The sequence below is a fragment of the Triturus cristatus genome, chromosome 10 (genome assembly GCF_964204655.1).
Source record: "Triturus cristatus chromosome 10, aTriCri1.1, whole genome shotgun sequence".
NCBI lineage: Eukaryota > Metazoa > Chordata > Amphibia > Caudata > Salamandridae > Triturus > Triturus cristatus.
In genome coordinates, this window is record NC_140593.1 from 1,225,632,187 (window position 1) to 1,225,653,190 (window position 21,004).

The 21,004-nt window shown below is 49.4% G+C and overlaps 1 protein-coding gene across 1 annotated transcript in view; it reads right to left on the minus strand.

The window, feature by feature from the left end:
* Positions 1 to 16,891, minus strand: part of ABCD1 (ATP binding cassette subfamily D member 1) — a 220,729-nt gene extending 203,838 nt beyond the window's left edge. Inside the window, exon 1 of the mRNA XM_085629793.1 lies at positions 15,870 to 16,891. Within this exon, the coding sequence (XP_085485919.1) occupies positions 15,870 to 16,751 (882 nt within the window). The 5' untranslated portion in view covers positions 16,752 to 16,891. The remainder of the gene's footprint in view (positions 1 to 15,869) is intronic.
* Between the last annotated feature and the right edge of the window lie 4,113 nt (positions 16,892 to 21,004).

The window sequence follows — 21,004 nt, forward strand, 5'->3', positions numbered from 1 at the left end:
CAAACTCAGAGAAAAAGGACCATCGGGAAGGGGGCTGAGAAGCAGGTGTGCGTACCTGGGCCCCTGGGGGCCCCGCTTCGGGCAGGCCCGAGTGCTGCCTTCCCCTGTCTCGGGATCCACGGACCTCACGGGGGTCTGCCCCAGAAAACTCTGAGAGAAGGGACCATCAGGAAGGGGCTGAGAGGCAGGAGCGTACCCGGGCCCCTGGGGGCCCCGGCGGGCGGGCCCCGGGTCTGCCTTCCCCGTTTCGCTGTCGCCGGACCTCACGGAGGTCTGACCCAGCAAACCCGGCGAAAAAAGGACCAGCGGGAAGGGGCTGAGAGGCAGGAGCGTACCCGGGCCCCTGGGGGCCCCAGCAGGCGGGCCCCGGGTCTGCCTTCCCCCGTCTCGGGATCGCCGGACCTCCTGGAGGTCTGACCCAGCAAACCTGGCGAAGATAGGACCATCAGGAAGGGGCTGAGAGGCAGGAGCGTACCCGGGCCCCTGGGGGCCCCGGCGGGTGGGCCCCGGGTCTGCCTTCCCCCGTCTCGGGATCGCCGGACCTCACGGAGCTCTGACCCAGCAAACTCGGAGAAAAAGGGCCATGGGGAAGGGGGCTGAAAGGCAGGTGTGCGTACCCGGGCCCCTGGGGGCCCCGCTTCGGGCGGGCCCGGGTGCTGGCCTCCCCTGTCTCAGGATCCACGGACCTCACAGGGGTCTGCCCCAGAAAACTCAGAGAGAAAGGACCATCGGGAAGGGGCTGAGAGGCAGGAGCGTACCCGGGCCCCTGAGGGCCCCGGCAGGCGGGCCCCGGGTCCGCCTTCCCCGTCTCGCTATCGCCGGACCTCACTGAGGTCTGACCCAGCAAACCCGGCGAAAAAAGGACCATCGGGAAGAGGCTGAGAGGCAGGAGCGTACCCGGGCCCCTGGGGGCCCCGGCGGGCGGGCCCCGGGTCTGCCTTCCCCCGATTCAGAATCACCAAACCACTCGGAGGTCTGACTCACCCTCTCCCTAGTAATCCGGAGGAAAATTATCCCCCTTTCTTGTAATCCGTGCGCACGAGGTGACAGAGGGGACCCAAGGCGCGAATGTACCAGACCTCCTGGAGCCCTCGCTGGGATCCGGGAGGCAAATGGACCCTCATCGAGACTTTCAGGCGAGCCCGGCCATCTGGTCGCCCCATAGGAAAGCATTGCGCGCGACCAGATGGCCGAGGGGAGAGGTGCAACCAGATGGCCGGGACTGAAAGGACTCCCATCTGTCCAACCCCGAGCCTTCGCGCTAGGGTTCCCGCCTGCCCACGCGGGACTCCGGGGGCTGCGGGACTCCAGGGCTCCGGGGCTGCAGGGCTCCGGGGCTGCAGGGCTCCGGGCCTCGGGGGGGGGGGGGGGCTTGTAGACCCCCATGCTGGGCCTCAGGCATGGGAGGCCCGGCGGAGCTCCCGGGGCCCGGACGACCCATGGAGCCCGTCCTGGGCACTTTGCCTCGCCGCGGGCTGGAGGAGGGAGCACCGGACGCCCCGGGGAAGTGTCATCCAGGCTTGGCCCATCTGGTCCCCGCCTGAGAACCGCCATCCCCAGGAGGGGTGTCCCGGCATACCCTGCCCCTACTAATCCAGAGGAAGGCTACCCACCTTTCTTGTAACCCGCGCGCTCCGAGTGACGGAGGGGATCCTAGGCGCGGATGCGCCCGACCTCCTGGAGCCCTGACTGGGATCCGGGAGTCAAATGAGCCCTCATCGGGACTTCCAGGCTGGCCCGGCCATCTGGTCGCCCCATTAGAAAGCATTGCGCGCGACCAGATGGCCGAGGGAAAGGTGCGACCAGATGGCCGGGACCGAAAGGACTCCCAGCTGCCCACACTGAGCCATAGCGGTAAGGCTCCCGCCTGCCCTTGCAGGGCTCCGGGGCTCTGCACCAGGGTCTCTTGTCCCGGGCAGATGGACACTTGGCAGGCCACAGGACGTGGGATCCCAGGCCCTGACCAAAAATCAGGAGGCCCGGGGCCGATCCCTGCTTCTCAAAGCAGACAGGCCGGGGAGATCGGGGAGCCTGCCCAAGCACGAGGGACACCAGTCCCGGGCACACGGTCCCTCAGGTTGTGCGCTCGATTTCCACAATTTTTTTTCAAAATTCCGCGAAGAGGCATTCCGCAAATTCCGCCCAGCCCTACTTTGAAAAAGACAACACTCCGGAAATGCATAGAAAGGGAGCTCAAGGACCAAATAAGTGTTGATTAACGATTAACATGAGTAGTAAACATCCCAGGAGACCAGGAAAACACTCGAGGACCCCAGAGATTCTTCTGTCCAGCGAACCTGTCCTTTGTCCAGAAGGACTTTAAAGTAACCGGTAACTCCTCGTTCAAAAGCAAGCATCGGACACTGCTGCGAGCAGATGAAAGCAGACTGCTGACCTTCAACTGAGAGACACACGTGTTCCAACACGCACCCTCCGGCACGAATCCCAGAATGCAGAGACTCGAAGAATCTTTTTAAAAGGTTACATACCTGAGGCTCTTTGGCAGGGTGACAAGATTTGGCAGCAAGACGCCAATCTCTGGATCTACTAATAATTTTGCAACAAGACAGCAAAAAAAGTGTATTTAAATGAATGGAAGTAACTACGGGGTAATGAGGAGTCAAAGATACTTACAACATTTGAGCGAAACTAGAGAGACAGACTTCAGCGAGGCCGATGTAATATCAGAGAACTGAGCAGCAGGGCTGATAAAGGAAATACATTTTGAATCCGATATCGTTTAAAAAAACAAATGTCCTACAATGAGCTAAACAGGTAAAGCTCGAATAACATACATATTAGCCTCTTTTAAAGTTTCTGCAGCAGAGCAAAGTTTCAACCGTGAGTTGTAGTAGCTTTGGACTCTTCTCCAGGTGCTGTCCTGGAGTATTAACATAGTCTTCACTACATGCAGTATCATCACTAGGATTTCGATTTTTATTTTATGTCAGCACAGTAGCAAACTCCCATTAAAACCCACAGTCAAGCCTAGTAGTGGTGTCAATTATCAGTAACTAAGACATGCTGTTGGTGCATGCATTTCTATGCTCTGCATCACAGCATCGAGAAGTGCATGCTGACAGCAAGGCAGTGCCTTTAAAGCACTATAAAAGGTAGGACACAGACCGCAAGGTGTGCTATTCACTGGCCACAGAAACAAACACTGCCAGCAAGACGAGAGATTCCCTCGGACGTTAGAAAACCTACACCGACATCAAGAGAAAAGCAGTTCCCGATACACGTGAGGGGACAGCGGAAGGAGTTTGTTGCCTATCCTGGGCAAGGGCAGCTGAAGTACAGAAACGTACATATCCCAGATACACATGCAATGACAGTGGGAGTGGGTCCAGTTATTAATGCAGTGACAGAGGAAGGGGGGCCAGTTACAAATCCTGGAAACACGTGCAGTGAAGTCTCCAAGATCCACGACATGATGTAGATATGGGTGATATTAGAAAACACAACCGATTTCTGGAGAAAGTGCGAATTTGGTAGTCAATCCACTGGTACAATTCCTAGCAGGATACCATCCCAATGGTTGTGTTAATTCCATCAATGAATTGTCCACTGGATTTAGTGCTCGTTCCAGAATCAGAGGATATTCTATTATCACCTTACTTTAAATCACAACTGAACTCAGTCAATGACCGGTTCTGTTAAAACACCTTGCACCTGGGCCAGGCTACAAAGTCTTACCAGCAACAGCTCATGTCAATTCAAGAATAACAGATTTCTATCAGAGTCCCTTGGGGTCCAATTGTTTTGTAGACTTTATTCTCCAAAACAAAAAGGAAGGCATTTTGAAAAGAAGGCTCTGATGAGGCTTTAAGGACGCATCTGGACTAGAGGTAATCCGATACAGATTTCTCACACCATCCAAGTCTATCCTACTTACATTCCAGTAGCAACTGAAAACTGCCCTGTTCAAACTATGCTTCAAAGCCACCAGCTCATGGTCTGTCAGCACCCTCTATGGAGGCCATGGTCCCCATCAGGCCCAACCCTCACCCCGACACTGCACGCTCTCCTCGAGTAAACCAAAGTCATGTACTGTACAGCCCACTGCTATTCCATCCACAAGCATACGCACATATGATAAACTGAATACACAAAACTATGTATAAATGGAGCTGGCAGTGCGCTCTCTCAATGGGTGAAGTATGAACTAAGATCAGAGCTCGTCCCATGGTATTCCCAGCGTCACTGTCTGCCGAGCTGTCCCACACCCAGGTCTCAGGCGGCCACTTTACCACGTCTTCATCAAAGCTTCATCAGCAGATCCAGGTTCTACCTTACTAGATGCACTACTTGTATGGCACATAGCACCGTGCCCTATTCCATGGTGAGCCTGGATTTTGACATCACTGGACCTTCCTACTAGTCATCCACTCTTCAAACCTGTAACCCTCTTCCTCTGCGAGGCAGCTATAAGTTCCAGGCAGCACTTTACAAAAACTCACATATAGAAACCGCTATGTTTCAGTCTTTTATAATAGCTCTAGCAATCACGTCAAAGGACGGGTTAGCTGCCCACAATTGCTATACTAAAGAAGGAACCACTCTTTGGAACTTCACTTGTTTTCCTGCCACTACCCACCCATAAATTGAACAAACACTAATTTTTAGGTCCCAGCTAGACAGAGCTTGTGCGGTCTCTTCGAAACATGTTCTATAAATACTTTGTGGGCTTCAGCCAGCCCACAGGATTACAATTTGCTGGCTCCATCTTCGCTCTCCTATTCTTTCTTCCCATTTGTCCATGGCATGCATTTGTCATGACTCTTGCTATTTTTAGCCCTCCCAGAGAGCAGGGACCAAGTACTATATCTATCCACTGGCCACCATTTTTGCATCTGTTTCAGGAACTACTTTTTTCTTTGTTGAAAAGAAATGCACACGATTAGTCCGGTTTTCACTCCCTTGGTGCTCTGCTCTGTTTTCATAAACAGGCCAGTAAATCTTGTCCTTCTCTCGCCACATTTTCTGAGAATTTAAAGAGCGAGATCAAATGTCGGACACTGTTTTCAGAGGGCATCTGTTCTGTGCATCCCACCCACTCCCTCATCCATAATATAAGGTCTTCATAAGCTTCTTGTTTTTCTAGCAGATGTTCCTATTTCTCTCCCTTTCTTCGACATGCCTCTTTACACCAGTGTGTGGCGCGTTAACTTTCGTTTTATGTGTTGTGGCAATAAAACAGCACACACATTACCTAAGACTCGCAAAGCTTTATGGCTAAGCTTGCTCTGAAGCATATTAAAGCTAGAACTGACTTAAAATGCTGCAAGATGTCAATGTGTAGAAGAGGCTTGAATAAATTAGTTTGTCACTGGCAATAAGGCAAAGTGATTTTGTTACTCTTCTTGGCTGTTGCTGGTTAGGTAAATGGATTAAAAAAAAAGTTTATTTTTGTGAAGCACTCCATGAAAGTATCTGTTTTCCATCTATTGTCTGTGTTGTGTGCTTTTCTCCCCCACAAGGATCCACTATCGTGTGTCTCCTGTGTGTTTTTGCTTGCCACTCCCGTGTTTTCTGTTTCACAACCTCCCCGGCCTCTTTTCAGTCCGGCTTTCATGTCCTACCAGTCTCTGCAAACCGTTCCACTTAACATTTAATTTGATAAGCTCTATCAGTTTTGCCAATTGGTCTCATGGACGAGAGTTACTGGCTTTGGTAATGCTTGTTATAACAAATCAGTGTCTTGTGACTTCGGCGGCGCCCTTACCCAGGCAACAGATGTTTCTGGCTAGCTCACAAAGCAATCGTGCTTTAATGAAGCAAACTATTTTAAATGTAATACTCACATTGATTACTGAGTATGGGGCACGTGGGTGCCACTTCGGAGAATAATAGTGGGATAGTTATAAAAAGCGATCAAAAGCATACGCCTCACACTCTGTGGTGTGCCAAACGAAACCACTTCCAAATAAATAAATCCATTTTGGAGATTAGCAGGTTTAGTATGGCTTCGTTTTTCTTGTTTTTATCTCCATTGTGCAGGTCTGTTGCAGTCAATGCTCTAGGTTTTGTCTTATTTAAATATTCAAAGCCCCCATCCCACCCAACTCGTCTGTTGGTCCACCCGCTGCTCCCTGTTGCTGTTGAAGCCCCGGGGTTTGTCTTTTTAATCTTTACAGCCCGTACCCAGCTCCTCTTGTACCCTGCCCCTCTCTTGTACCCTGCCCTTCCCTTGCTAGCGCCACTGAGCGTTATTTATTTTCCAAGCTTTACGTTTGTTCCCCGCACAGAAAACCTTTCGGGTTAAGACTTCCCTTAAAGTCTAACAGTCATCTCAATTGTGCCGGCTGTCTGCGAAGAGAATCCTTGTATCTGTGCTGAGCTTTTTTTTTTTTTTTTAATAAGCTCCGAGTTTTCATTTGGGGCTATATTCATGAGTTTGAGCTTGTGTTACATTGCTGGCACCTGCTTTCAGTTACTAGAGTGAAACCTGGTGTGTGTAAAAAATACAGCTGAAGTGGGAGAAGCGAGTGTCCTCACTTCTTTAATGCACAGCACATGCGCATAAGGTATATAGAAGGAAACAAAAGACAAACTGAGTTCAGGTCAGCACTTATTTTCTATTGCTTGGGTTCCTTTCATTCGTACCGGTGTGACAGCTTCTGTGCGCAGATCTCAGTGACTCGGATGGATCAGCTCAGTGTCCCGGGACGATGGGAGTTTTGGTGGAAAGAGACAACAGCAGCTTGGTTGCTTATCCTCACCGCAGGCCAGCAAGCATAGTACCGGTAAGTCTGAAGTTAGCTAGGAGACTGGCCTCTGGTGGTATGGGTGGGTGACTGTCATAAGCCTAATATTTGGATGTATTGAAAATGACAAGGCCTCCACCACAATAGGGCGTTAGTTCACATTTGCACAGCGCTGCAGCTTTGGGCATTTTAAACCATTACTTCCAAAGGATGCCGTTTCAATTCACTCAACAGACAACTTTATTGCTCGGAAAGAGCACTATTGAGACCAAACGAACACTTCAGTTGTAGGACAATTGCACTAGTTTTGCTGTGGTTTGGTAGTAGTTGCATCCGCTGCCTTGGCTCTGGGAGCGATTCCCTTTCTTTCACTTTTCCAGCAATATCATCTAGTTTGCTGTTGAGTGGGGTTTTCCGGATGTCATGGAATCTGTTCAATATGAAAATCACCTTAACATTTGCAGTTTGGTAGTGTGTTGCCTTTTAAGCGTGCAAGAAAAGGCAAAGAGACTGAAGGCAGCCACTGTTAGCTGCAGCTTCCAGGCTTCCCTAGATGCACCCTTTCAAACACTCAATGATTTAACGACAGTGCCCTACTACAGACAACAGGCGCTGCGAATGAACCCTCCAAGCCCAACACTTTGCAAAACGCCCTGAGCTCCATACAGCAACTGCCTCCTGTCATTCATCAATTTTCTGCTCCTTTGCCTTCCTATCAGCACCGAATCCCGCCCCTGTACCAGCTGCCAGCACCTTTCCCGCTGTTCCCACACATTTATAACACCACTAAAATGTAATATATCAACGTAACTGCCTTTCATAACTTTGTATATGCTTTCAAGATAACGGACTGGATTCATATGCTTGCTGCAGAGTGCGGTTCATAATCTCCAGACCAAAAAGTTGTATTTCGCAATCTGTCACCAGCCTTTCAGCATCATTTGTAGCAATCTATGCAATGAAATGTTAGCTGTGTTCTTTTGCAACCCTTTAACAACAAGCATTTACAATGCAACGGTCTCGGCATTGTTAAAGTTAGAGCTATTGGCATTGCTCGTGACATTATTTTTGTTTGTTTTTAAAACATTTAAAGAAACGGCATTGTTATTTACAATGTCAATAGCTTAATCACTCTCAAAAGCGAGATTTATTATGCGAGCATTATTTGGGAAGTTTGGCAAATCCATAATTATGAGGAAAACGCTGCAGCATCGCAAAATGCCAGTGGCCCAGACTAATATGCATGATTAGTATGTGGATTCCATGCCCATTCCATCTTTGTCCTCTCTGCTGAAACTGCTGTCTGAAGTGTCAAATTTTATTAATACTAAACAAAAATCGCACTACCGTGCCAGGGCCAGACTTGGCGTTGATAATGATTGTTTGAAAAGGGAACTTTGAAAGGATACGAACTTGACCAATTCTGGTTTCAAAATATAAGAGAACACTGTAGAGGCATGCGTCTACCGACTGTTATATATAATTTGGGATATATTTCTTAATCTGTCGAGTTCAGCCACTGCATGATTATATTGTTGTCTCTTTTTGAAACTCATGAGCAGTAACATTGTCGTGGTGTCACTAGGGCTTCAAGTGGATGCTTTTTCAATATTATATACAAGCCACAGTTACTGCTAATTTATCTTATGCAACTAACAACGATTGACAAAGCCAATAGTCCTAACTTGTTGTAGGTATCATGTTACTTGTTGTATCATTATGCCTGGATGCAATGACAAAAGAGACAGCAAAATACAAGTCGTATAGACCCCGCGCAACACCGCCCCCCACCCCCACCCATTTGTTTGTATCCCACTTAAAGCCCTGGGTAGGATACTCAACAACAGGGCCGAACTGGAACCCCAAAGTAGGCCTGGCAATTATGTCGGACCAGCTGGAGGGTCATGGGGGAGGTTAACTGTGAAGCACTTTTGCTACAGGAAACGCCCGATGCCCGGGCAAGCCAGCCCGGCCCTGCTCAACAACCCCGTTCTCTCCCGCATTTACCTGTGATCAGGCGCGCAACACCCATTGAACTCAAAGGGCTTCAGCCCCCCCCGCCCCCCGTCGTATGTGGCAGCCCGGGATGAGACCGCTTCCCTGGCAGATACAAAGCCGCGTCTGAGCAGTTCACAGGTCTTTAAAAAGACCATTTGCATGTTAATGAGGCCTCGCTGTTGCTTCACCCCTTCTAAGAACCCCCGCAGCTCCACTCTGCCTAGATTCAGCCCCCCCCAACCCCGAAATCAGCGCCACTCTGCCTACTGTTTAAAGATTCAGCGCCCCCCCGAAATTTTCGCTTATCCCCCCCCCCCCCCCCGAACATTAACTAGCAAGTGATTTCGCTGGTCGCTTTTTCACAAGCTCTGAACTTTGGCAGTGATGTTTCCCCTTGATAGAGAAGTTTCAGTTTCTGTATTTGGATTCCATGCCCATTCCTTCTTTGTCCTCTCTGCTGAAACTGCTGTCTAAAGTGTCACATTTTATTAATACTAAACAAAAATCGCACTACCGTGCCAGGGCCAGACTTGGCGTTGATAATGATTGTTTGAAAAGGGAACTTTGAAAGGATACAAACTTGCGAGTGCTTGCGGCCTGAAACAACAAGCGAAGTACCAGCAGCAACCCCAGAGGACCGAAGTTGCTGCGGGACCTGGAGAGCAAATTACCCGAGTCACCTCGAGGTGCAGGCATTCAACGCTGACTCTACAGCCTCGAACGGCCGAATGTAAAGCTATCGGCTGGGCCTGCCGATTCCGGACCCGGACTGCGGAGCTTGTCGGATCCGCACTGAAGTGCACTAGAGGACAGTGCGGGGACGTGCTGGTCCCGAGTCATGTAATAACCCGGACGGATTGGCCATTGCACTCGGAGGCTGTGGTGGAAGTACGCGGTTCGTCGCAAAATGGCAGACGAGCCATGGCTGTGATTGTCGACATAGGACGGCTTGACACGGCCGTAATCTTTGGTTATTTGCCTATGTGGGATCTCCGCAGGAGCACAAAGCGGGATAGTGTAAAACAAGCCCAGGGCACCGGAAGACACCACCGCAGCATCGCAAAATGCCAGTGGCCCAGACTAATATGCATGATTACTATTTGGATTCCATGCCCATTCCATCTTTGTCCTCTCTGCTGAAACTGCTGTCCGAAGTGTCAAATTTTATTAATACTAAACAAAAATCGCACTACCGTGCCAGGGACAGACTTGGCGTTGATAATGATTGTTTGAAAAGGGAACTTTGAAAGGATACGAACTTGACCAATTCTGGTTTCAAAATATAAAAGAACACTGTAGAGGCATGCGTCTACCGACTGTTATATATATTTTGGGATATATTTCTTAATCTGTCGAGTTGGAGTGGTGAATGTTCCATGCCACATTTTGCCATCAAAATTCATTTCGACGCAAAACTAGAACTGGAAATGAGGCAAGACGCCGAGTTGTAGCACCACAACATAAAAGGAAGTTAAGGAGGTCGAAGTACTGTTTGCCAGAGCGGAGACCATAGTCCAAGCACGGTTCATTGTGGCAGAGAAACCAGAGTTCTATCAAATAAATGTTCGTGAGGGAGGGGGTGGTTTTCGTAAAACGTGCCTGGCGCTCGGTAAAACAGCTTGAATTGTGTAACGATGACCCGCGAGCCAAGAGAGCGTGCACAAATGTTGATGTGAGAGACTGAAGACATTGAGAGTTAAAATCTGCAAGCGACAATTACTTTTATTTTCTTTGCTACATAAATGATCGAATTTAATGGAGGGCACCGAAAGACACCACCGCCTTTCTCCGAGGCACAGCAAAAATGCCTCGGAGAAAGGGAGCGTCCTTTTCGGATTCGGGGGCGTGTTTTGCTGTTGTCTCCTCCCTGAGACTTCTCGCAAAAAACACGCCCCCCGATCCGAAAAGGACGGGGCATAATCGGAGTGACTGACCTCTTCTCCAGTGGCTGGCCAGCATTTAAGAGGCCAGCCAATGGAGAACAGGAGAGAAGAGGGGCGGGTGCAAGCCCCTCTTCTCAAAGACATTAAATCTCCGGACTTCCGGTCTGCCGACCGGATGGTCCAGAGACCTAAGAAGTACCACACATGATACAAAGGAGGTTCCTGGGTTTGAATGATACCAAACTGAAGCAGGCATGTTGAAGGATACCCTTAATATTATTTTCACGGGACAGGGTCTATTATATGAAATGGTATAGAAGTTTAGGTTTGGTTTCAGCTCACATCTAGGACATGACCAAATTGTGGCAAGTGTTAAGCACTCACTTGGCTTATTACGATGAATGCAGCAAATTCTACTTAAATTTCCTTTATGCTTGAATGACTGTCTCGCTTTTGGGACCTTATAAGTATTTAGTTATGCAGCACAATATCCTTCAAACTTATCATCCTTGTATGAACCTTTCTAACCTGGAGTACAAGGCAGCACATGAAGATTGATCCTTCTTGGACGCTGACCCAATATGGCTTGTTTTCAGACATTCTATGTTCCCTATTTGCTTTATAGCCAGCCGGGTGGAAACGGCTCTTTCAAAAATATTCTGTGGCTTTAACAATTTGAATGGAGCCCACTTCGTGCCTGCTGGACAGCCTCTGTTCGACTGAGTGTGACTTGCCATGTGTCTCTCATTGTAGCAAATTATGTTCTTCCTTTTGTGACGTGGTATGTAGGCCTTTTCTCTTTTGAGGACTTTCCAGCAATCTTCATAGGGTTCTTGTCTAGGGTAAAGCATCCCACCCTTTAAATGTGCCTGCCCTTTTCATTTCAATGCAGTTATTTTTAGAGATATGTTCAGTTTCTAAAAACGGATAAATGAACCTCCAGAAATATACTCATGAACACTCACTTGTGTGAAAAACGAGCAGCCAAATCGTGCCCGTTTTTTAAATGGGCAATATCCTTATTTTGGTACTTTGCCAGACAACATCAATCCCTTAACCTAGAACACAAATTAGCGATTTTCTAGGTCGAAGATAGGCTTCACATATCAGGAGAAGCTTTTATTTGTGCAGTGGTTGCACACGTCGGTGAGAAGGACACTCACATGGAATCGAACAAGGTGGCAGAGCGCTGGAAAAACTCTGGTAGAAGCTGACTGTGTCCTTGAGTGAAAGAGCACAGCCACAGTTTCACTTGTCAACTTGCGTTTTGGGAAACGGTCGCTTTAATGAAGCAGCTGCTCCTAACCACAAACATTACCCTAGGCTCTTAGCCGTACAAACTAAACGTGCCCTTCTGTACAATGTCAAATCATACATTGTCCGCTCTTTACGTCACTAGCCCCGCCCCTAAACAACCCTCCCACCACATCCCCAAAACAGAATCTGTCAATTTTGAACTTCCTGTTTATGACCTGCGTATAAACTTTGTCACCACCTTATCTAACAAGCATTGGCATAGACAATAGGTCTCGCCTTTGGGACCTCTTAAGTGTTTAGCCATGCAACAGTTGTTGTTGCACCAAAGAAATTGTGCTGCATAAATAAATACTTATAAGGTCCCAAAAGCGATACCTACTGGCTATGCCAATGCTTGTTCTTTGTAAAGAAATAGATGCTTGTTTCTATTTCTTTACTTTTGCTATAATCGCGGCACCAGCACTTTATTTTTAACACTAAAAGTAAATCGCCGTCGCCCGATTATAGCAAAAGCGCCTTCATGAAGTACAGAACCCGTGACGGAGACATATGGCGGCTGCGCGCGTTCACGGGCACATGCACGCAGGCTTTAGGCCAGCGGCTGCAGCACTTTGAAAATCCCCTTACAAAAATTCGAGCAACAGAGCATGCGCTGTTCTAGGCTCGACCTAAAAAGGAGTAATGCAAGAAATCCGTATCGCGAATATATATTAATCACAATCAAATAGATTATGTGCGTGTGTTCTTTCATGGCGATGTCACTCCTATTAAATATTTTTCACAATTAGCAGAAGTTCAACCAGTCCCATCAAATACTAATTTCATCAAAAAGGCTTTGAGTTATTTCTTATCATCTAATTATCTATATGATAATGTATACAAACATGTTGGTCAGCTTCGTTGCTGCCTTTCGTTTAACCAACATTCCCGCCAGGAAATTAGAGTGTCTGCTCAGTGATCAATATATTACATAAGCCTTGCAGAAAGCAGGTGAAAACCACTTACGTAAAAAAACAAATGTGCGTCTCAAAACAGCACAACACAGCTTCACTGAAACCTGCCTTCAGAACAAGAAATGGAACACTTGACAAGTCATTCCCAACAGCAGCTAAACAGCGGAGTCCATTATTTAATCTGCTCAGTTAAATGGATACTTTCTTGTTTTGAAACAACTATTTTCATACTAAAGCACCAAAATAAGCATTTCGGCTGCGAAAGTGATCGCGAATAAGCGCGGCGAGCGATGCGCTAATGAGCATGACGAGGAAAGCCATATGGCGCCTCTGCTTGTAAGCGCGCGCCCATGCACTCAAGCTGTAGGCTGGCCATGGTAGCATTTTTTTAAAGCCCTTACTAAAAGTCTCGCCAGTCCAGCGCATGCGCTGAGTCAGGCAAGACCTAAAAAAGGGCTATGATGTGGCCAGCGCTGTCCGCATCATAGCACTGCTATACAACACGGATAAAATATATTGACAAAGCCATATAGACAAGACCCAGCGGCTTTGCTAATGCTGGTTACTGAACTGCTGAGCTGATGCAAATGTGAGCCAGGGGCAAAGTGGAGAGTTTCGAAACTGTTGGGTCTGAGCCAATAAAAAAGTCTGGCACTGGTTCCACTGTGCTTAGGCGCAGTGAATAACAATGCATACATGTGCCAATTAAAGGGAGGACGCTGCTGAATTCTTTATTAGTGACAGGGTTTCCTCTATGCTGAAAATAGCGATGAGTGTCATCAGTACAGGTTTGGAACCTGACGTACCTGGCTCCACAAGTAAACAAAGGAGTAAATGAGAGGTGGCCAACTTCAGAGCACTGGAGAACAGTTGATGGGAAGAGAGAAAACAATATGGGGTGCTACGAAGAACTGTAACTTTCCAGAAAGGATATAAACCGTGCGACACGTGCAGTGAACGTCATTCTTACTCTGGTAAAACGTGTATTTTTACTACCCAAAGACAACAAGAGGGTCCCTCGCTGACACAAGCCTCGTGAACCATAGAGACAAACACACTCACAGCAAGAAAGTGGCCTCTGACTGAAGAAACAAACAGCAAGAAGTACTTTCTGTGACCATAAATGTCATCAGATCACACGGCCTGAACATAATCTCTTAAGCGGACGACACTCAACTAATCCTCTTTCACCAATGACCCCGCCAACACCAAAACAAACTTCACCAACGCCATTACCAGCGTAGCCAACTGGATGACAGACAACTACCTCCAACTCAACTTTGACAAAAAAAAGGAAGTACTGACCCTCGGGAACAACTCACTGATCCCACAATCATATACACAGACAGCAAGAGGGGGGCCTCGCTGATCACAAGAGAGGGGTCTTGCTGATCACAGCAAGAGAGGAGCCCCAAGGATCATAGAGTCATAAACACTGACAGCAAGAGAGGAGCCTCACTGATCCAAAGAGAGGGGCTTCTCCGATCATAGAGTTGTATACACTGATAGCAAGAAAGGAGCATCACTGTTCATAGAATCATACACTGACCCAAAGAGAGGGGCCTCACTGATAGTAGTCATATACACTGACAGCAAGAGAGGAGCTTCACAGATCACAGAGTCATATACATTGACAGCAAGAGAGGGGGTCTCACTGATCATAGAGTCATATACAGTGACAGCAAGAGTTAAGCCTCGTGGGTCAGAGTCATAAACACGGACAGCATTAGAGGGGTCTCACAGATCCCAAGAGAGGAGCCTCTCTGATCATGGAGTCATATACACCAACAGCAAGAGAGGAGCCTCACTGATCCTAGAACCATATATCATGGCCTCAAGAGAGGAGCCTCATTGATCATAGTAATATACACGAACAGCAAGAGAGGAGCCTCACGGATCAGAGTCATATACACGGACAACAAGAGAGGAGCCTCACGGATCAGAGAGTCATATACACGGACAGCAAGAGAGGAGCCTCACGGATCAGAGAGTCATATACACGGACAGCAAGAGAGGAGCCTCACGGATCAGAAAGTCATATACACGGACAGCAAGAGAGGAGCCTCACGGATCAGAGAGTCATATACACGGACAGCAAGAGAGGAGCCTCACGGATCAGAGTCATATACACGGACAACAAGAGAGGAGCCTCACGGATCAGAGAGTCATATACACGGACAGCAACAGATGGGCCTCACTGGGCACAGTTGTATTCACTGACAGCATGAAGAGTGTCTGTTTGCCATAATGCTATACACTGGCACCAACAAACGGGCCCTTTAAAAACGGGTGAAACAGGCACCTACAGCAAGACGGATGTTTCCCAGACCACAGAACGCACTCACTGTATATGAAGACCTTGCGACAGAAAGACATACAGTGACAACATGACAGCAAGGAGGGGTCGTGGGGGGGGGGGGGGGGGGGGGGGGGGTGTCTTTCTGACCATAAAACCAGAAGCGCCCTGGCAGCGCCCGGCCGCTGTATGAGCTTTCAATGATATTCACTGCAGAGGCGCAACTAGAGCCAAATTTCGGGGGGGGGGGCTGAGCAAAAATTTCGGGGGGGGGCTGAGCAAAAATTTCGGGGGGCTGAACTTTAAGCAATAGGCAGAGTGGAGCTGCAGGGGCTCTTAGAGGGGGTGAAACAACAGCAAGGCCTCATTAACATGCAAATGGTCTTTTAAAGACCTGTGAAGTGCTCGGGTGCGGCTGCTTTTTTGCCCGGGAAGGTGTCTCAGCCCGGGCTGCCACACACGACGGGGGGGGGGGGGGGGGGCTGAAGCCCTGTGAGTCCAATGGGTGTTGCGCGCCTGATTCACTGTACAGAGGGGTTCCCTAGAAAACAGTGTGTGCGCTTCTGGGGTCGGAGAGCAGGAGCTCAGGCGTGATGCCCGGTAATGGGCAGGGTGTAGGGGTAAAGCACAAGTAGACCGAGTTTCCACACCTGTCCCATGAACTTACCCCGCACTCACTCGCCTCTGGGTGCAGGGACTGGCCTCACCAGAGTGGACAGAGCTATTTATCGAGCAGCAATCAGGACAGAAGCCAGGCCCCGCCGGAGCCTCTTACCTGGTGCCCCCCGTAGAAGGCGATCTCCTCCGAGTTGGCCACCACCCTGGAGTGCATGAAGCGCAGCTCGCCCTTGCGCCGCGCCTCCTCGGCCACCAGCTTGCCGAAGCGCGGCGAGCAGGCCCGCAGCACGTTGGCCGTCAGGAAGACCACCAGGCCGGCGATGCCGACGGGCCAGGCGGTGTTGGCGCCGCGGGAACGGGCGGTGCTGATCAGGGTGCTGGTGGTGACCACCACGTCCAGCACCGGCTTGGTCAGGTTGGAGTAGAGGTGCGCCACGGAGTTGGCGAAGGCCACCAGGTCCTCGGTCAGGGACTGGTCGGGGGTGCGCAGGCGGCCGTCCATGTTGCTGACGCGGTAGTAGGTCTGGTCCTGGAAGTAGAGGCGGTAGGCGTGCGCCACCAGCCGGCTGCGGAAGGCCAGGCTCAGCTGGCCCTCCAGGTAGCGGATGGCGCTGTTGACGAAGGTGGCGGGCAGAGCGATGAGCAGCCACTGGGCCAGCTGCCAGACGAAGCTGGCCGGCTTCTTGTTGACGATGGTGCGGGCGATGCGGCCGTCCAGCCGGGCCACGTAGACGGAGAGGAAGGTGCGGGAGACCAGGGCGGCCGAGTGCAGCGCCAGCAGCGCCGTCTCCTTGCAGCACAGGCTGGGGAAGAGCAGGCGCAGCAGCCGCAGGAGGCGGCGGAGGAAGAGCGCGTTGACGCCGGTGCCGTCGCGCCGGGGCCTTCGAGGAGCTAGCTCGCCGTTGGCCTGGGGCGGCGGGGGCTTGGCGGGGCGGCGCAGCAGCGGGTAGAGGCGGCGGACGGCGTAGGCTGCCAGGGCTAGGGCGGCCGCCCGCTTCAGGAGGGCCGCCCGGCTCATGTGTGCGGGGTAGAGCGGCATGCTGGCCCGGGGAGGGCTGGGTCCTGCTCAGGCCCTGGGAGGGGTGCGCATGGCTCTCGCTCCTTTCACAGACCGCACAGGGTCCAGCCAACCGCCCGCCTCCGCCGGTGCTCCGGCTCCAACTGTCGGCAGTACTCTGGGCACCGGTGACATCTCTCCCACTGCTTCCGGGTCGGTCATAGCCAATCCCGTGGCCGGACTGATTCTGGGTGGGGTCAGGGAACGGGCCATGCGGGTGCCGGCTCAAGCGAGCGACTATTGGAGCACTGGTAGCACCCGAGCCAATCGGAGAGTGCTGTGCTGATTTCCGGAGCGCTGATTGGCTGAAGCCCGCACGTGCGTTTGAGAGTGTCAACACTGACCACGCGCTCCCGGGTGACAGCGTGGGGACCGGAGGTGAGCCGGTCCTGGAGGCCGCGGGTGTCAGCCGGTGTCCGCCCGCCGGGCCGACGGGAGACAGAGGCCGCGCAGGTCGGTGCACGCACTATTCGTTAATTATCAATGTAGTGTGTGAGATAGGAGCGGCGCAGGCAGCTCCCGCAGCGACTCACGGATCAGCTGGTCTCCAACCGCCACCCATAGAACCCTGCCACCCATTCCATATTCTTCCATCCTCCAACCGGAGTCCACTTCCCAAAACTTTGATAACTTTTAAAGGTTCTGAGCAAGGTGATGCCCCCTTCTCCACAAAAGCAGTTTTTTTCACCCATACATACTGCCCTACCTTTATTAGGCAAAACCAAAGGGGATGAGGACGGAGTGTTGAGCATTGCAAGCAGTGAGCACTCACCCTCAGTCAACTGATCCGATCTGGGTTTAATCCATCACCATTCTATAGCTCCCTCCGCCACCCCAGTTCAGACATGGCCATATGCAAATCAAATCAAATCAAATATCTTTATTCGGATATTTACAAATAACCATAAAAGATGCACATCATCAAGTCAACATACTTTTGTTAAAAACCATAATCAAATATACATAATACCCTAAAATCATCAATACATAAAATCCCAAAATGCGAGATCATAAAAAGCAGGACAATTAAGTGCTAAGGTTCATTTGTCGGCAACCTTCTTGTGCCTATTAATGATTGTCTGTGGCAGAGAGGATACTTTATAATCATAATAACAAGGGAGCAATCCTAGTAGTTAGTCCTCTCCTCTGGTATTTCTTAATCTAACTGCCAGTCGCAAAAAGTGCACGGTGCTAAATAATACAAATGGGTCAGCAGAGAGTTTGAGAAACAAGAGGGCCACTTTAGCCTGTCTAATTTCCGCGCGTTTCAAGATGTTTTTTAGAAACCGCTTTCTGGGAAGGTCGTAAAATGGACATATGAGAACAAAGTGGATGGTGTCTTGCGGAGATCGTTGATCGCAGCCGCAACACCCTTTTTTGCTAACATCACTCGTGTAACCAGCTGGAACTGATAAAATATGGTGCAGGAGGTTTAATCTGAATCTTGTTATCAGGAATCTGTCATGTCTGTTATGTATATTGGACAGGTAAAATTCCATCCCCGCACAATTTTTTGTAAGCTGGTGTTCTCTTACGGTAGATTTCCGCCCTTCCCTTTCCTCTCTAACGTTAGCTACATATAGTGAGAAGTCTGCCTTTATGGCCTCTTTGTCTCTCGTTCCTATTGTGGAGGGGTCATCAAAAAGATTAGCATGGCCCAAACTAGTCAGTGTGTCCTTTACGTATTTGAGCCAGGGTATTTGCAGCCCCTTGTCCCCCTTCAAACAGTCCTCCAAGATTTGTCTGCTAAGGCTTGCCTCAGGGTTTATCCAGATTTTGATCCAACAGATGTTGGGTTTGAGGCATGCCCTATCGCTAATATAGGGGATACCCAACTCTTCGTGGACTATGAAAGAGGGGATGCTTTGAGGGACTTGCAAAAGTCTCCTCAAGAACTTATCTTCCTCAATCTGAATTTTTCTCCCATTTGTAAAGCCCCACACCTCACTTCCGTACAGGGTTTTGGCGCAGCAGACAAGACTATATAAATGTACAATTTCGTTGGGTGACCAACGACCCAGTCTGCGTGCATAATTCATAATTGACCCCTCGGCACCAAGTTGTTGGGTACATTTATGACTTACAAGGGGTTTAAAATTTAAGTCTTTGTCAAAAACCATACCCAAGTAGTTAAAATGTTTCACCTTCTCCAGTTTGTGTGTGCCTATGGTGAAAACACAATTCTTGTGTGGGGTTTTTCCTACTTCCATAATGAAAGATTTTGTGAGGTTAGGGACTAAATCAAGGTCTGCCATAAAACGGACAAATCCCCCAATGAGGGCCTGCCAGTGCGCGCCAGGAGGACCGCATCATCTGCGTAAAGGAGGACGGGTATTCCTCTCTTCCCTATGCTGGGGCAATCTGCCTCCAGGGCTCCGAGCGCCTTGTCTAGCCCATTGATATAAAGCGTAAATAGGAAGGGTGCCAGGATACATCCTTGTCTCACCCCGCCCTTACACTGAAATTCCTCAGTGACGTCGCCCTCATTTGTATACCTGACCCGTGCCGTGGTGTTTTGATGAAGCATACGCAGGGCGTGGATCAAACCAGGATCCACGCCCATGGCACTCAGGATTTCCCACAGCCTTCTTCTGTTCACACAGTCGAAGGCCGCTGAGAGATCCATGAATGCCAGGTAAACTGTCCCCTCCCTGGCCACAGTATACTTTGCCACCAGGTGGTAAAGGTTAAGGCATTGGTCAGTTGTGGAGCGCCCTTTTCGGAAGCCATACTGTACGTCAGTGATAATATTGTTTTCGTCAGCCCATATCATTAGACGATTTAGAATGACTCTTCCCAAGACTTTCGCCGTTACATCTATTGTCTTTAAGCTCGGCAGCCTCTCTTAGAGAAACCCATGCTTCATTTTGTAGGGCTATTTTCCGTGACTTGGTCGCCTTTTTGTAGCTACTCCTGCAAGCGGCTATCTCACCTTTGTCCTTGGGGACCTTGGTTAATGCCAACTTCAGGTCCCTATGGGCCTTTGAGCAGTTCTTATCGAACCACCTGGGACAAAAGTCACCCTTGGGCTTGGGTTTACTTCTTAAGAGACTATCAATGTGCTGAGCAGTGCCTTCAAATGCTACAATTAAGTCCGTCCCCTCTATCTTGGGATCTAAATACCTCCAGATGTGATTTTCAGCATTGTTGAGGAGAGCTCTGTGGAGTTCATCGCCATCAATGTTGCTCCATTTGATTCTTCTCCCCTGGTCCCTGGCTCTGTATTCACCCACAGTAGATACTTCAGCCACCTTGGTACCAAGTATGTCCACTAATGATAAAACCAGGGGGTTATGATCACTGAACACACTTGGCATTATCTCAAAATGGGCTACCCTACTTTCAAACACAGTGGATATAAAAAAATAATCTATAATTGAATCCCTTCCTCTCCCCTTAAAGGAAGGGATCAATGAGTTAGGTGTCCCATTCCTGATCATGTCCATCGTGTGGGTTAAAGCAAACTTGCCGAGAATTCTACTTAATGCCAGGCCCTCACTGGAGTGTTCCGGATGCCATCCACTAATGGTGGGACAGGCATCCCACATCCCATCTTCCCATTTCAAGTGTGGGCACTGATGGCAATTAAAATCCCCCATAAGAATTAATTGGGTGCCAGCATCCCTTGAATCATTTAAACTAGTCAACCTCTCTTCCAGTTCAACCAAATTTAGCATAGATTGTCCTGCATTGTAAAAATTTATAAAAATGATCTTTATACCCTTGATTATGAGTCTCACTCCCTGGAGGCAACTTGAATCCCATTCTAGATCTACCCACCTCCCATTCAGTGCCAATGCCACATACATAATTAGCCCTCCCATGGCACGGCCCATAGTTGATTTCCTGGCTGCAACAAAGAATTGCTTGTAACCTTCAGTGAATGAGGCATTGTTACTTATTTCCCATGTCTCCTGGAGGCAAATAACATGGTATTTCCTAATAAAATCTAGCCAGTCCGAATTATGAATTTTAGATGCCAAACCGGCAGTATTCCAGGAGATCAACCTCAAATCGTTATGGTCTGAGTCTTGTCCTTTTGGTGCACCGGGCAAGTTCCTTGGGGTGGAGCCCCTAAATAAACAATTGGTATGAGGTCTCCTGGATCCAGCTTCTCTACCCAACATGCCTACATCACCAACTGCTACATCTGGGTCGGGGGCCCCCAGAGCCAAATCAGGTACCATTAAGGGAGGCGATTCTACATGGTTACTAAAGGTATCTATGTCTGTCTC